The sequence below is a fragment of the Copadichromis virginalis genome, linkage group LG20 (assembly GCF_057382275.1).
Source record: "Copadichromis virginalis isolate Kocher_CV1m ecotype Utaka linkage group LG20, C_Virginalis_male_GT1.1, whole genome shotgun sequence".
Classification (NCBI taxonomy): Eukaryota; Metazoa; Chordata; class Actinopteri; order Cichliformes; family Cichlidae; genus Copadichromis; species Copadichromis virginalis.
Window position 1 is genome coordinate 21,585,019 of NC_140637.1, and position 14,661 is coordinate 21,599,679.

The 14,661-nt window shown below is 41.5% G+C and overlaps 1 protein-coding gene across 1 annotated transcript in view; it reads right to left on the reverse strand.

Moving 5' to 3' along the window:
• Window positions 1-14,661, reverse strand: part of plxnd1 (plexin D1) — a 71,597-nt gene that overhangs the window by 32,871 nt on the left and 24,065 nt on the right. The window contains exons 8-13 of the mRNA XM_085443855.1: window positions 9,018-9,117; window positions 7,550-7,648; window positions 5,921-6,010; window positions 5,509-5,617; window positions 4,235-4,392; window positions 604-749 (exon numbers count right to left, since the gene is read on the reverse strand). Of these exons, the coding sequence (XP_085299981.1) occupies window positions 604-749; window positions 4,235-4,392; window positions 5,509-5,617; window positions 5,921-6,010; window positions 7,550-7,648; window positions 9,018-9,117 (702 nt within the window). The remainder of the gene's footprint in view (window positions 1-603; window positions 750-4,234; window positions 4,393-5,508; window positions 5,618-5,920; window positions 6,011-7,549; window positions 7,649-9,017; window positions 9,118-14,661) is intronic.

Genomic DNA, 14,661 nt, shown 5'->3' on the forward strand with positions numbered 1-14,661 from the left:
TGGATTAGAGGGTTTTCAAAATAGAAAAAAATATTTCCCAAAATCTTTTAAAGCATGGCACCCGTTTACTACTTTTTCATACTTTTCCCAGCTGAAGACATTCCAGTGTAATAGAGGTAGCTTCCACCATCCAATAAAAGTAGGCAGGTGTGACTGAATGATCTGATTTGAGGGTGTTTTAGCACACACAGTGTTCATGTCTGAGATGTCCATGTCAGGAGTCTTTCAGTAACAGTGAGAAATCTTTCCATCACTTGATCTCCGTGTGTGTCTATTTCAGCCTGCCATCCACCTGAACGCTCACCTGCCTGAAATCCTATTAGGTTACCATGACAACACCATGACGACAGGTAATTGTCAGCTATCATCTCACAAGTCCTGACACTAACAATGGTGCATATTTCATCAGGGTTAAAAAAAAAAAAAAAAAAAAAAAAAATCTATCTATCTATCTATCTATCTATCTATCTATCTATCTATCTATCTATATATATAAAAGATATAAACGAGACAAACTGATATGATTGAGCAAATTTACAGGGAGAGGCTGACATACACTGCAAACGTATGAATCATAATTCAGTTATATGTTGTAAAACTTACTCTGTGGAGACAGTGTAGAACTGAGGCAGCAGAGTACAGTTCACATCTCCTATAGAGACTCTCACTGCTTTAGCCCTCCTGCCCAGGTTCCTGCCCTGAACTGTCAGCAGGGTGCCTCCTTCCACTGGACCACTTAGAGGGGAAATCTGTCAGAGACAAAGTGAAAAAAGAAAATATGAGAGGGGAGAAAAAAAAGGCAGTGAAATTGGACAATAAATTAGAGCTCATAAGTAGATTACCGCCCTAAAAACACTCCACTAACGATGGGCGATAATGAATATGACAAAGAATTAGGAGAATAGAGGTGCCGTCTCTGATGCTGACATGGAGTGTGGCACACACACAGAGATAAGGGCCCATGTAAGTGTTCTTCTGCTGAAGACTGAGATCGAATTGAATAGACACACACTTTAGGTATACACACACACACAAAGCAGACTCTTAACTGCAGTAGTCTGAGACTCTTCAGCCTCTAATCCTCTACAGCACATGCAAATAAAGAGCAGACTAAGAGCCCCCTTCACATCCCACAAGAGACAGAGAGAGTGAGAAAGTGAGGGCTGAAGAGCCGAGGTGTAGAGCACAGCAGAAAGGTGGATGAGTGGGGAGGCAATTTAGGGGACTGATTGTCGAGAGGAAAGTGAATGCTGATGGTGGTGGTGAGAGAGCAAAGCCTCAACAGGGGAATTAATGCACAGCACTATTCCCTTTCATCTGTTTTCCTGTGTCTGCTCTGTCAAATTCCTTAGTCCCATTTCTGCTGTTGTTCAGAGGCATACTCTCACGCATCATTTCAGCCCTCACTTTTGGTCTCTTAACTTTCCATTCTGGAGCCACAGAAAGAAAAGAAGAGGACTGTCACTTCTCCAGTCGCCATGAAAACTCAACTTTCTCAGATAACATCTCCAACGCCCAGACAGAAGCAATCTAGCATCATCTTGCCACTGTAGCATAGCTATCCCAGCAGTGCGCATGCTTTTCTGGATGTCCCTCTGGCTGAGCCGAGGTCACGGTGACCCCTCTGTGTTATTAGCCTGGCTCCGGCTCTATCTGAAACTGAGCTGAAAAATGAAAACAGCACTTCTGTTTGGTCTAGGTGAGAGGACAAGGCTCGGCCCTGCATTCAAATAATTCGAAACCCACAAGACTGACAGCACAGATAAATAAACCATATATTTCCTAGCTAAAATGGGAGGCGGTTGAGAAAAGAGTGAATGTGGTACTTTTATTATGGTGTGAAAACAAACTGTTGGAATCCAGCCCATTACTTACCGTATTTCTGTGAGATTTACACTGCAGGAAATGGTGCAAATGTTTTTGCGGTTATATTAAGGTTTCAGACATTAAGTGTGGCCACCCCGTGTCTACTTACACCAAGTATATATACTTCCTCTAACAAAAACATCACATTCTTTCACGCACATGTAATCCACAAACAGCATATAAATGCTTGTCCGCGCAGTTGTGCACACGCACACTGTAGTATGTCAGACAAACACAGAAAAGCAGCCGGCAATATGCAGTTATTTATTATCACTATGCGTCGTATAGCGCGTAGTGCGTCCCTGCGGTGCCATTGAGACCTGACAGCAACATCAGCTTGCATGCTGTTCATTTACACCTCTTACAAGTCTGTGAGTCCTGATTTACAGCGCAAACTCTGCCAGGCCTCCTGGGAGATCACAGGGTGTGAATGTGCCTCAGCAAAAAGCTCCAGAAGGAAAGCTGGAGCTTTTAAACAAAATTACTCCACATTCTCGTATTCAAATGAAACATGCTCCAAATGTACATGCATGTATATAAACCTGCACCAAACAAACCAGCTACCTAATGAAATCCACATGTTTTCCTTTTCATTTTTGGGGGGGGGATTGTTTTGAGGTCAGAGCTTTCATCTTCCTCTCCTCACTCGACTTCCTCTGCATCAGACTAATCAAGGAGGACGTGAGGACAAAAACAGGAAAAAGCTTCTCACTATACTGTACCCTTCTCCACCCTGTCTTTTGTCCAACTAGCTCTCCATCCTCTCTCCCAAACCATTTAGGTCTCACCCAAGTCCTTCTGTTCCTTTTCTTTTCATGTTGTGAGTGAACTATGTTTTGCAGTTCCTGTTTTGGTTGCCAAAGTACCTCTAATCAATGGATTTTTTTTTTTTAATTCCTTGAACTAGTCTAGGTATGACATGAAAATAAAGAGCCCCTGGAGTTAATAATAAATGTCTCCATTGTCTTACGTCAATGAATTGAACAGAGCATTTTTCTCAATTAGGTGCTAAGTGGCAAAGTTTAGGGAATAATGAAATCCTCCTCTGTATTATTGATATTTTGGTGTGAGTACCTTGTGACAGAGATTGTACGTGACAAAGCCAGAGCGATGAAAAACATGTTTCATTATCTTAGCAGCACTGTCGCAAGGACTATATAACAAAGAGCTGCTGCAGTCTGAGTGTGTTTGAATGTTTGGGGAGAGCGGAGCTTTTTTTTTTCTATAAGCTGGAGGACTTGGGCTCTAACCCCTGTGGATTCTCTGGGAAAACACGGCTGCCAAAGCATTGCATCACTCACCCCACCGAACCACAACCCCAGTATCCTCTCTGCAGCCTGCTCTCCTGAGAGAGCCAGTAGGAGTGTGTGTGTGTGTGTGTATGAGAGAGAGAGAGAGAGACATGGAGTATTGCAACAATAGTCTACCCACACATACTGAATCTCAGCCCAGCTAACTTCAGTCATGTAAGAAGTCCACATAAGTTAGACTCTCACAGAGCATCCTGTTAGTCACAGTATGCTGACAGCTACAAAGAATGAAGGATAATCGTGAATGCTTCAATATGGCCTATTTGTGTGACAGATTGTGGGCTTACGTGTGTGTATGTGAGAGAGTGCGTGTCTGCGCGCCTGCTTTGTTCTGCTTGCCGACCAGGTTTTATCTACAGGAAGTTCAGGCCGACTGAGTCTCATGTGAGCCATGCTTCCCATGACCGCCTACCAAAGCTGTGCTGATATATGCTTGGTAGCGGCAGAAAAGGCTCGGAAGATGACTCTAAATAGGCTCCCATTACAGTTGGAAAAACAAATGAATACGATCATGCAAATGAGCTCCGCAAACCCTGGCAGTAATCATGATGACGTGACTGCAGTCAGATCCCGTGTAAGATAAATACTCCTTAATTCCTTTTAGCAGTGCGGTTTTTCTCTTGTTGTGGTTGCAAAATCTCAAGTCCCTCATGGTTCTGATTTGTTTTCCTTTTAGCCTTTGTGGTTTCATACATAAAGGGTCCTACACACATAGCTTTCATGCCCCAGTCCACATGGTTTGCTTATGTACAGCTGTTACATGGTGCAGAAGGTGTTCCCATGGCCTCCTGAGTCATTGCAGGTCGACTCATTTGGGTCTCCTGGGGTCTGTGGCTATGTGACTGTTAGTTTTATCACTGAATGAGCTGCTTTAATAAGGTTCAAACAAAACCTTAGCAGCTGATCCTGGACTGACAGACAATCTGGGTTGCCAGACCATGTGAGTGACCTCATGATTTACCATTACATGGCCTAAATACCATAGGTGTGAGGGATGCAGGAGGATGAATGCAAGCATTTGTGGCCCAAAGTCCTGCACGTTTAACCCCTGAACTTACCTCATGGATCTCAGGATTAGGACACTGATCCCTGATTGGCTGACATTCATCCCTTGGCTTGCAGATGCTGTCACACCAGCCACAGAGGTGTCCCTGATCCTCCCGACCCCAGCACTGGGAACAGTCCGAGCTACCCACACCACAGTTGTACACTTCCACTAGATGAATATGGCAGATAAGGGAGAGACATAGAGGCAATTACTACTGTGAGAAAACATTACTGAACTCTGTTTGCCTTGACTGGTCAACTTAATGTACACTCTTCAAGGTATTTTCTTTTAGAGCTTTTATGAAGCTATGGGCTGCGTGCCCTAAATAAATAGCATAGGGAGTTAGAGGATGATATATTCACAGCTATAAAAATAAACCAGTAAAAAAGGAGAAAGAGCTAGAGGAGTGGAGGAGAACAAAGCCAGGGAAAACAGATGATTACGTTCATGTTCCAGTGTGCCTCCCAGTGAGAACTCCCATTTGTATCACCGCATGTGCATCTGTGCAGCTGACTGTGTGCATATTGCAGTGCGTGCACGCCTGTATGTGTGTGATAAAGTGTGTGTCATTTTAAAATTTGATGACACTGCATGTTCAGAAAGCGACCGTCTTGCCTGTTAACAGCACGGAGTGTCTGGCAGTGGCCCAGGGCTGTTGTTCACATGGTAGACACATGGATTGCAAACAGCACATCTGGGACTGGGATAGGCAAAAACTGGCTTGTAGCTGCACTATAGACAACACTGCCAAGTTCAACAACACACGTCAGTTTTCATCATCTCACTGTTGTCATGGAGCTCAAACTATATTTGCTACAATACATGCGGACATTGCTTGAGAGAGGCATTGATAACACCTTAAAATTGCAGCTCACTATGTTCTCCAATCATTATGTGTAATTAGACGGTAGCAGGATATAACATCATGGTAAATTACTGGTTGTTGGCAAATTATGTGTTGTAATACACAAACTGCTATTACTGCAAGTGAAAGGTAGTCGCACACTGTTTGTCCCTGTAAGGGAATCTTTATTTTTCTACGGATTTAATAAAACCCATCAATCTCATGAGAACACATCTGGGTATGGGTGAAATGCATTCTGGGAGCAACAGTGGAGGCTATGTCACATCTTTTTTCTTGTTGTGGCGGGGATGTAATTACACTGCAAATACATGAGAGGTGAGCAAACAAATGTAATGGAGCAGAGAGCTGTGTTTTCATCTACTCCTTTCTTTTTATTTTTTTTCTGCATGTCTACATAATTATGGGTTTTTATATCTTACCTTTCATAGGCTGGGGGCTGTCAATGAATACATCCTCTCGATGTCTGATAAAGGCTCCTCGCCTCCTCAGGTTAAGGTGGTAAATCTGACTCCTCTGATTAGTGGAAAGCTAAATAGACAGGGCGGAAGACGGCATCAGCAAAAACAGGTATGTCCTCAATGTTCTCGTGTCTTTATTGTATGTAATTTTGCTTCCACTTAGTGATGCTCTAGATAATCATAGGTTTCTAGCCAAGTCTTAAACAAGGGTTTAAAATAATTACATCAAAAACAAGTTACAAATAAGCGTTAAAGCTAACAATAATGAACCCACTGAACCAGTAAATGCACAGTAGATGCGCCGGAGCTTTAAGCATGTTTATTCAGACTTGGCAAACTCGCTCATTTCTGGTAGGTCATCGTCTGTACTTACCGTCACTCCACTACACTTGACAGTCGTGCTGTTCAGCCATGTGGCCTCATATCGCTGCTCTGTTCCAAAGTCACACTCCAGCTTCTCATTCTGTTACGCAAAAACACTTACTTTAAAAAAAAAAGTAAAGCATTTCAAAAACAGCAGAAAAAAAAACCTAATAACATGCTGTTCTCACTGTCTCAATCACTGTCTGGTAACAATTGACAACTCGGAAAGAGAACCAGGAAACTGAAATAACCCACAATAATTGTCCCTGCCAGGAAAAATGTGATCTATTCAAATTTCATATTCATAAACATCTGGACTCCCACATCTCAGCAAGTCATCTGGGAGTCAGAGTAATGAATATGAATTCATTCTTCACAAAATGAAAGCCCCGAGTTTTACTGAGCCAAGATGTGTGACGTTAAGATCGTAAAGAAGCTCAGATAGGTAAGAGCAGTAAAGGATAAGTGCCTAAAGTGGGAGAAGTAATTTGTCTGTGAATCCAGCCACCCTAAATTGGTCTACTTTACTCAGTCTCTCCAGGCCTCTGCTATTTCGCTGTACTTTTTGACACCGGAGAAGCTCTTTTTTTGTGTGTGGGGTGGGGGGGCACTTGCAATGAAATGCTACTGAAAGGCTTCCTGGAATTATGTTCGATCTGAACTAATATAACAGCAAACAAACTTGTAACCTCTTGCTTGTTCATTAATGCTTCAGAGAGGCTGTGTGAGACCGTGTTTAAACATCCTTTAGGTTTGTCCTTACGGAGAAGTGTGGGAACCAAACTGAAATTCTAAACAAAACCCAGAAGGATCCGAGCGATGGTGATGCTTTGGGGAGAATGAATTTGACTGGCAGAACATTTCCTGCTCTGCTGACTTGTCGACAATCTGAAGGCATTAGTCAAACAATGTCAGTTTGGATAAACTTTCATAATAAACAGCGTGAATGGCCAATCACATTCACGCTGCCCTAAGGAAGAGTGTGTGTGCGTGCGTATGCGTGTGTGTGTGTGGGGGGGGGGTGTATGTGACTCAATGTCTGTCACCATAGCAACACACCAGGAGACGGCTTGAGAGGCCAGCCTGGGTTAGGCGTGTGACTGACCACGCCTGGCAACCAGTCAGCACTGGAATTTTTAGCAGATACTAGTTGTGTCCTTATCAGCGATGCAGGATCGGCATCTGGCTGGCTCCATGTGGATTAGGAATGAGAATAAGCGTTTGAACAACTGATCTGGAAGGACTAGCTGAATTTATAATGAGCCCATGCAAAATAAAGCCGCTGCCTTCTGTGTGTGCGTGCTTGCCTCAGACCGACTGCACATTGTACGCTGTGCTGACAAAGACACAACTCAGCGAGTCACCAGAGGCACGGTGGGCCCAGACAGCTGAGCAGCGAGCAACTAAGCATAAAGACAACCGCTCATTCTTCATTTTTTAATCTCCGTCTTACAACAAGCAGATCACTCCAGTTTTACTCACTCGTTGACCCAAATCACAACACACAAATATCCATCTGTGTTTAACTCAGCTTGAAGCAAACACACCATATGCTTGTGTTTTATTCCAATCATTTTCACAACACGCAATTTGGACAAAGTCCAAGTCCAGCTCTATAGCTGGAGGCTGTGTGTCATACCTCCTGGATGTTGCTGAGGGATAACGTGAAGTCTTGGACCATTCCTGATGGCGATGGAGTAACCTCAGAGGAAACCAGGCTGGGGCAGGAAGCGGCATTCTGTGGTGAAGAGGGAGGAAGTGACATATAGGAGTTAAAGAAAACAATAGCTCCAATGCACACATCCGTGCCTCAAAATACCTGTCCTGTTTATCTGTATGAGAAGGAAATGAGAGGGTGAAGCCTTCCTCTAAAGGAAACAACAACAGCTTCAAATAGAGAGATGATGAGGGATTAGAAAAGCAGACCCACCGGACAGTGCGATGAGCTCAGCAGAATGGGAAAAACCCACCTCATCATGTCAGTCTGACCTACATCAAAATAACCTTTTTACAGGTTTAAAAAGAGCCTTGAATTTTAATTATAAAAACTGGCTTAAAAACTAAGAGTTTCTTGTGCTTGGCTTGTTTATTTATCAGTTTCTTGGGATCTGAAACAGCACACCCGACTGGGATTTATTGCATTTGTACAAAAAAAAAAAAAAAAAAAAAAAATGCTGTGATGTCTTTATTACATCAGTTGTCTGCTTCTGTTGGGGATCTTGTGAAATAAAGGCGAGTGTTAAACATTCATGATCATACAAAACTTAAACACTGCTGACCAGCAGCTGACCACAGGACTGAGTCACATCCTTTCATTTTTTAACTGGAACCAGTTGTGTGTGCCCCGAGGCCCAAAGTCTGCTGGGCCAAGCAGGCCATGGGATCTGGCTACACAATAAATTTACACAGGGGACAGAAATAATACAGTGGCTGACCTCGAAGGCCTTGATGATGTCAGGATTATGTCCAAAAGGACAGTGGCTGGGGAGCTTCAATTGGCTTCAGCAATGCTACACTTGAAGCTTTAGATAAATTTCACACTTTTATAGCCATTTCATTCTCTTGTGCCAAACATGTTACACGATTTGATGATTTGTTTGCTTTAACAAAATACTTTACACCCTACGGGAGCTGACATTGGCAAACATACAGTTTCATTTGTACTGTACAGGCAAGCTGCAAAATAAAGGGCTATAGAAACCTACGGTGGAAAATGTAGGCGTTAATTTAACTCTTCGCTGGTATCAAGCAACCAGTCAAATTACTTCCAGCCCAAATCAAAGCACAGCAACTCCATTTATCCTCTCAGACAAACATTTCAAAAACAGAAACTTAAGATGCCTGGTCTGAGTTTCTAAAACCAAACCCTTCTGAGACTTTGTAGCTGGTTTCCACATTCGTACGAAGTGTAATTGTGACACTTGTAACATCACACTGAATTACCACATCATTACTCTTGCCTAACCCGTCTGGACTCAGACCATTACAGAACACTTAGTGTTTTTGGACAGTGGAGTCTGGATTACTACCGAGGCTCTGATTACTAGAAAACTTAATATCATGAGCTCCTCGAGGCATCTGATTGGTGGATTAAACACATTACTCACCTCAAGCAGGTTTTGATTCACGTCATCTTTACTGGAGACGCATAGGTGCTTGTTTTGGTCCCAGTAACACTTCCACCTTGTGCTCAGGCAGCTCATACATCTGTGACACACATACACATAAAGAGTTGAGAAACAAGGACAAAATATTGCCAAATCAAGCCTGTTTTCGCCTCTGTACAATTACTCCCTGTGATCAACTCCAATTCAGGGAAGAGTGTTTTTCAAAAGTTTGGTTTGTGATTCATTTGGAGAGCAGTGCAGAGAGACAGACCTGATTACAGGCATCAAAGTTTAGCTTTAATAAAAGGAAGTAATGATTAGTCACATTCAGATGCATTCATTCCACAGTTACAACACAGCCAGCAGAGAGGTCACACAGGGCCAAATCTGCTGAGATGAAACAAAGCGCTTCTCAATAAACACTCAGACTGGTAAATGATGATGCGTGTGTGAGCATGCTGTTGCTTGTATTTATATCTTTGTGAGATCAAGTCTGAGTGTTACACTGCCTACGTGAAGATATTTTGGCAACTAAAACCATCAGCAGCTTGTAGAGTCTATACAATTCATACCCGCTGATCTGAGACAAGCCCACATGCACAGGTTAAACATGCACAGCACTTGCAAACTGTTGGGTGGGCGTGACTCGTCTGACAGCTGAAGATGTCTGTCTAGGTGAAATAAGATTTGGCTGGCCAGAGCTTATAGAGAGGTTTTTATCTGCTGGACCTTGGTTGAATTTGAAATGATCAGTCTGAATTCTGGTGAAAAGAACAAAGTCAACAATAAATTTATCATACTAGCACATGCTGCCAGTGTTTGCAAAGCCTGTCTTATTTTTTAAAATTGTCAAGCAACTATTAAAACACATTGCATTACTGTGATGAAAATAGTTTATGCACATATATGCTTCCTCCGGCTGTATACTTAGAATACAGCAGCACAAGAAATGGATTCTAATTTAGAGAAGAAGAAAAAAATGAAAGGGCTTTATATTTGTGAACAGTTTTTCACTAAAATCAGCTTAGGGATAGCAAACACACACACACACACACACACACACACACACACACACACACACACAAGGTAGAGCAGTTAGAAAGTGTAAGGAGAATAAAAACACACAGCACAATCACTCTTGTGCTTATTTGCACACTCTGAGTTTATTGTACAGTAGAAGTATCTCAAATATCTGAAATTCTTTATATATTCTATTTTTTACACATGTATTCATTCATTACTTTTTAGGACTCTAGTACCTTGCATGCATGTATTTTCTTGATCTTTTGGCCTTACGTCTACTTTTGTGGTGTATTTGTGTGTATTTGCTGCTGCAACATGGCAGTTTCGTTTTAGGGATTAACAAAGTAAACTATTTACAGTCACTGTATAAATAAAATCCCCTCTTCCAATTTTAAGCTTTTTAACATATCAAAGCATAATAAAAATATTCTTTAGCAGGTTTTAAATTTGCTTGTTTACAATCTGAGAAGAACCACAGCACCCGATATATTTAACTGGGTCATATATAGTTAAGACAAATGCAGAAGTAGTGTGATACAAACACTACCCTCACTGCTAAATGGACTCGATTAACTGATCACCAGCAAGTGTGAACACTTCTTATAAAAGCAGACGCTTTGGTAGAGTTTTTGCTGGTCTGGTTCATTCTGGTGTGTGTTACCATAATGCCAAGGAGGAAACATGAGCAATGATCTTAAAGAAGTGACTGTTGCTGCCCATCAATCTGGGATGTGTTATAAGGTAATATCCAAACAATTTCAAGATCATTATTGTGCAGTGAGAAAGATTATTCACAAATGGAAAACATTCAAGGCAATTGCAAGTCTTCCCAGGAATGGATGTCCCAGCAAATTGGACTGACGTGGACCAACAGATTCTACAGGCCTCAGTCAGGATGTTAAATGTTGAAGTTAATTATGGCACAATTAGAAAATGGCTGAATAAGTATGGCTTGTTTGGAAGAGTAAAAGCCTCTTCTACTCTACGAAGAACATGGGAGCACAACATAGGTTTGTAAACTCACATCTGAGCAAACCGCAAGACTCCTGGAACAATGTCCTGAGCAGAGGAGATGTTTAACCATGATGCACAGCACCACATTTAGTGAAAACATCAGAACAAACACTTTATACAAGCTGTCAAGTATGGTGGTGAAGGGTAGATGATTTAAGCATGTAGTCCTCTTTATACCAAAGTATTCTAGAGTCAAATGTGAGACCATCTGTACACCAGATAAAGCTTAACGATAGGACAATTGTCTGAAGTACAGCAGCAAGTTTACAACAGAATCGGTGGATCAGAAAAGAATCATGTTGTTGCAATGGCTCAGTCAAAGCCCAGACCTCAACTACATTGAAATCCTGAGGCAGCAACTTAAGAGAGCTGTGCATAAATGGTAAGGCCTTAATGAAGTGAAACAACATTCATTTATACTTGATAGCTACATGTTTTGATATTTGCATGTTTACATATTTGAATGTTTACACCTGCACTTTCAAAGCTGTAATAATTATGTGTTGAATTTGCCTAGTTGGTTTTCCTGCATTTACCAAAGTCTAGGATTTCCTGGCTTCTGATTGGTTAGCGAGGTCACACTGGGGCTGAATTCAGAACCACATAACAAACCCTCACATTACAAAGTTATTGGTTCTACAAGTTGTTAAATCATGGGTGTGTTTAATTCCCCCCACACTGCTTCTGCACAGGGTGCACTTTTTTGTACAATAACACAGAACAGGGGCGTAGAAGATCTGCTTTGATAATATAAGTATATCTTACATATATGCTATATTTCAAAATAGAAATTTCTCTTAGAAAATGAAAAGTTGATTTATATGCAAAAATACACATGAGCCTTTCTTGGTCCAGTGTAAGAATGAACAGTGATATTTGGATATGAGGCAGTTTTAGTTTTGAGACCATTTAACATGTAGTCGAGATGATACAGGGTGGTGTTTGTGGATATGTGGATATTAGGTCCTTGCTTTCTGTGTACAGAGTAGAAATATGTCTTTTCAGATGAAGTGCCTAAACTGGAACATCTCCACTGCACATTATGAGCATGAGTAAAGTGTGAGTCACTGCGCTGCCTCTGGGAAGAGACAGATGTCCCACACTAGGAATGATAGTGCCTCCAGTGATAACAGCACTCTAAGGGAGTTTCTAGATTGGGGGGAGTGAAGTGGGTGCAAGAGGATGTAGATATGTAATTGAAACATGTGTGTTCTGATTAAAAGCAGACGGACCCCTCAAGGCTCTTATCAGCTGCACAGTTTCTGTTTTCCCTGACTCCCTTTCTGTCCTACTAAAACACCTATAAACCACCACACACACACACACACACACACACACACACACACACACACACACACACACACACACACACACACACACACACACACACACACACACACACACACTAAGACTGACACACAAGGATTGTTCACATACACACACTCTCTCTGCTTCATCTAACACTGACAGTAAATACCCTGTGAAACTGCCCTCCCCAACTCATAATGACCACACACACAAATAAAGAGTGAGGCTTGCACTCTCAGGGCCTCAGTGGACACAGCGGTTAAACACACATCCTCAATCACATCTCTGTCAAAGAGAAATACGTTTGAAAGAAAAGATCAGTTTCAGGGGGGACGACAGAGAAAGAGGGGGGAGGGGGGGGAGCAAACGGCAAGAGAGACAGAGAGAGAAAAAAAGAGAAGCAGGAAAGAGACATGCTCCAAACTTGAGACACAAAAAGCAAATACAGCGGCGAGAGTGTGTGTGTTTGAGAGTGAGAGCGTGGCTGAGAGACATAATGAGAGCGAGAGGGCAGGATAGGTGTTTGTCCTACTGGGCTGTGTGGTGAGACTGGAATGCCTGGTCTGGTTGTCATTAACACTTTGCCCGGTGACCATTTTGAAAGTGTCGTAATGTTTTATGGTCACTAGTTATTCTAATATTCTAAATTTAGGTGACTAGCATGGGTCAAGCTCAAGCTCTGCTACATTACCCTGAATGCAACTTAATAATACATTTATTTAGACACTGTCACGTAAAGTGGTTTTGGCATGGTTGCAACACATGCTTTCTGCTGCAAATTTAAGGGGAAGTACTGTATAACATCACCAGGCGTGTTTTCGCCTACTTTTTAAACCACAGATGGTATTGCACAAGTGATTTTATACTTTCAGTAATACTCTTTATTGCAAGCGTTGGCTAAATATTTCTTGTCACATATATGCTATTAAGCCTGACTTTCTAGCATGTGTTTTAGATCCAGGCTTTACACACTGGAGCTCAAAACTGGCAGTCTTTCAAGGACAGCTGTCACTGCGGTACGCTCACGACCTCAAATGAGATTGTTTTACTACGATTTTATTTGCATCTTTCTGATAAGAGATTATATTAAGGAGCAAGAGTGCCGAAGAGTTGGGACAGACTAGGGAGAAAGAAATGGGAATGCAAATCATGCAAGGTACCGGGCTTAAATTACACCCACTAACTAATGGATTTCTTGTACGGCTCCTACAGTCTCAGCCTTGTACAGAGTAATAAAAATGCATCAATAGTATTCAACCACCTACTACTTATCATGAATATAAAAAGAAAGCCTAGCATTTGTTTTGTGGTTACGCTATCCAGGGTTAAATCTGTTTTTTGAGGTGTTTTTTACTATTTAATATATTTTGATTATTGACTGAAGATGATGTAAAATGTTTGGCAGATGTGCCTCTGTTTCCTTCGCCTTTAATCTGATTTTCCCCCGCTCCCAGCTAAACAGTGTTGTGTTTTGAACAAAGACAATTAAAGCTTATAATAATTCACTGAACCATTAATTCACTGAACTTGCTAAACCTGAAACAAAAACTCAATTAATTAGATTGAAATGTTCATCAAGAGAAAATTATTGGGCGGCTATTTTGGTAAATGATTAATCCCTTAAATTACTGTTCTGTCAAAATAATCTAACATCAACAGGTCGGCATTTAAATTGTGCATGTTTCCCTTTTCTTTAAGAGTTGATTGGTTTTTATTGACACTTCTGTGAAGCACCATGTGACTGTTCTTTGTCTCAAAAAGTGCAACACAAATAAAGTTTACTTACTTACGCTTCTGCGCTTCACAAACCAAATCAGTAATTGATTATTCAAGAAAACAATTAGCAGATTAGCAGATAATTAGCTCTTTGCAGCACTAAGAATCAGTTTATTTTTGATCACATCAGTCTGGCATTACCACAAAGAGCCAGAATGCCACAGGAGACATTGTCTCACTTTGTTTTGCACAGTGTATTAATAATGAATTGGAATAAAATACCCTCCACTGACACCTTGCAGAAATGTAATTTTGCTTCCACACCAGAGTAGCATGAGACAGCACAGGACAGATTTTCTAATATGAGAATAAGTTTTGCAGCAAATCACTTTTAACGGTGCTTGCGTGACACTGATGGTTTACACAGACGTTCAGATGTCAGTATCTAATAACATAAGAAAAACCCGAGTGATGGCTTTTTTCATAAAGCGTAAAACAAAGACCCTCTACTATCCGGTTTCCCTGAGAATGAGCGGCTCTTTAGGGATTATTAACAAAACAGCATGCAGTGATTAAAACCAGA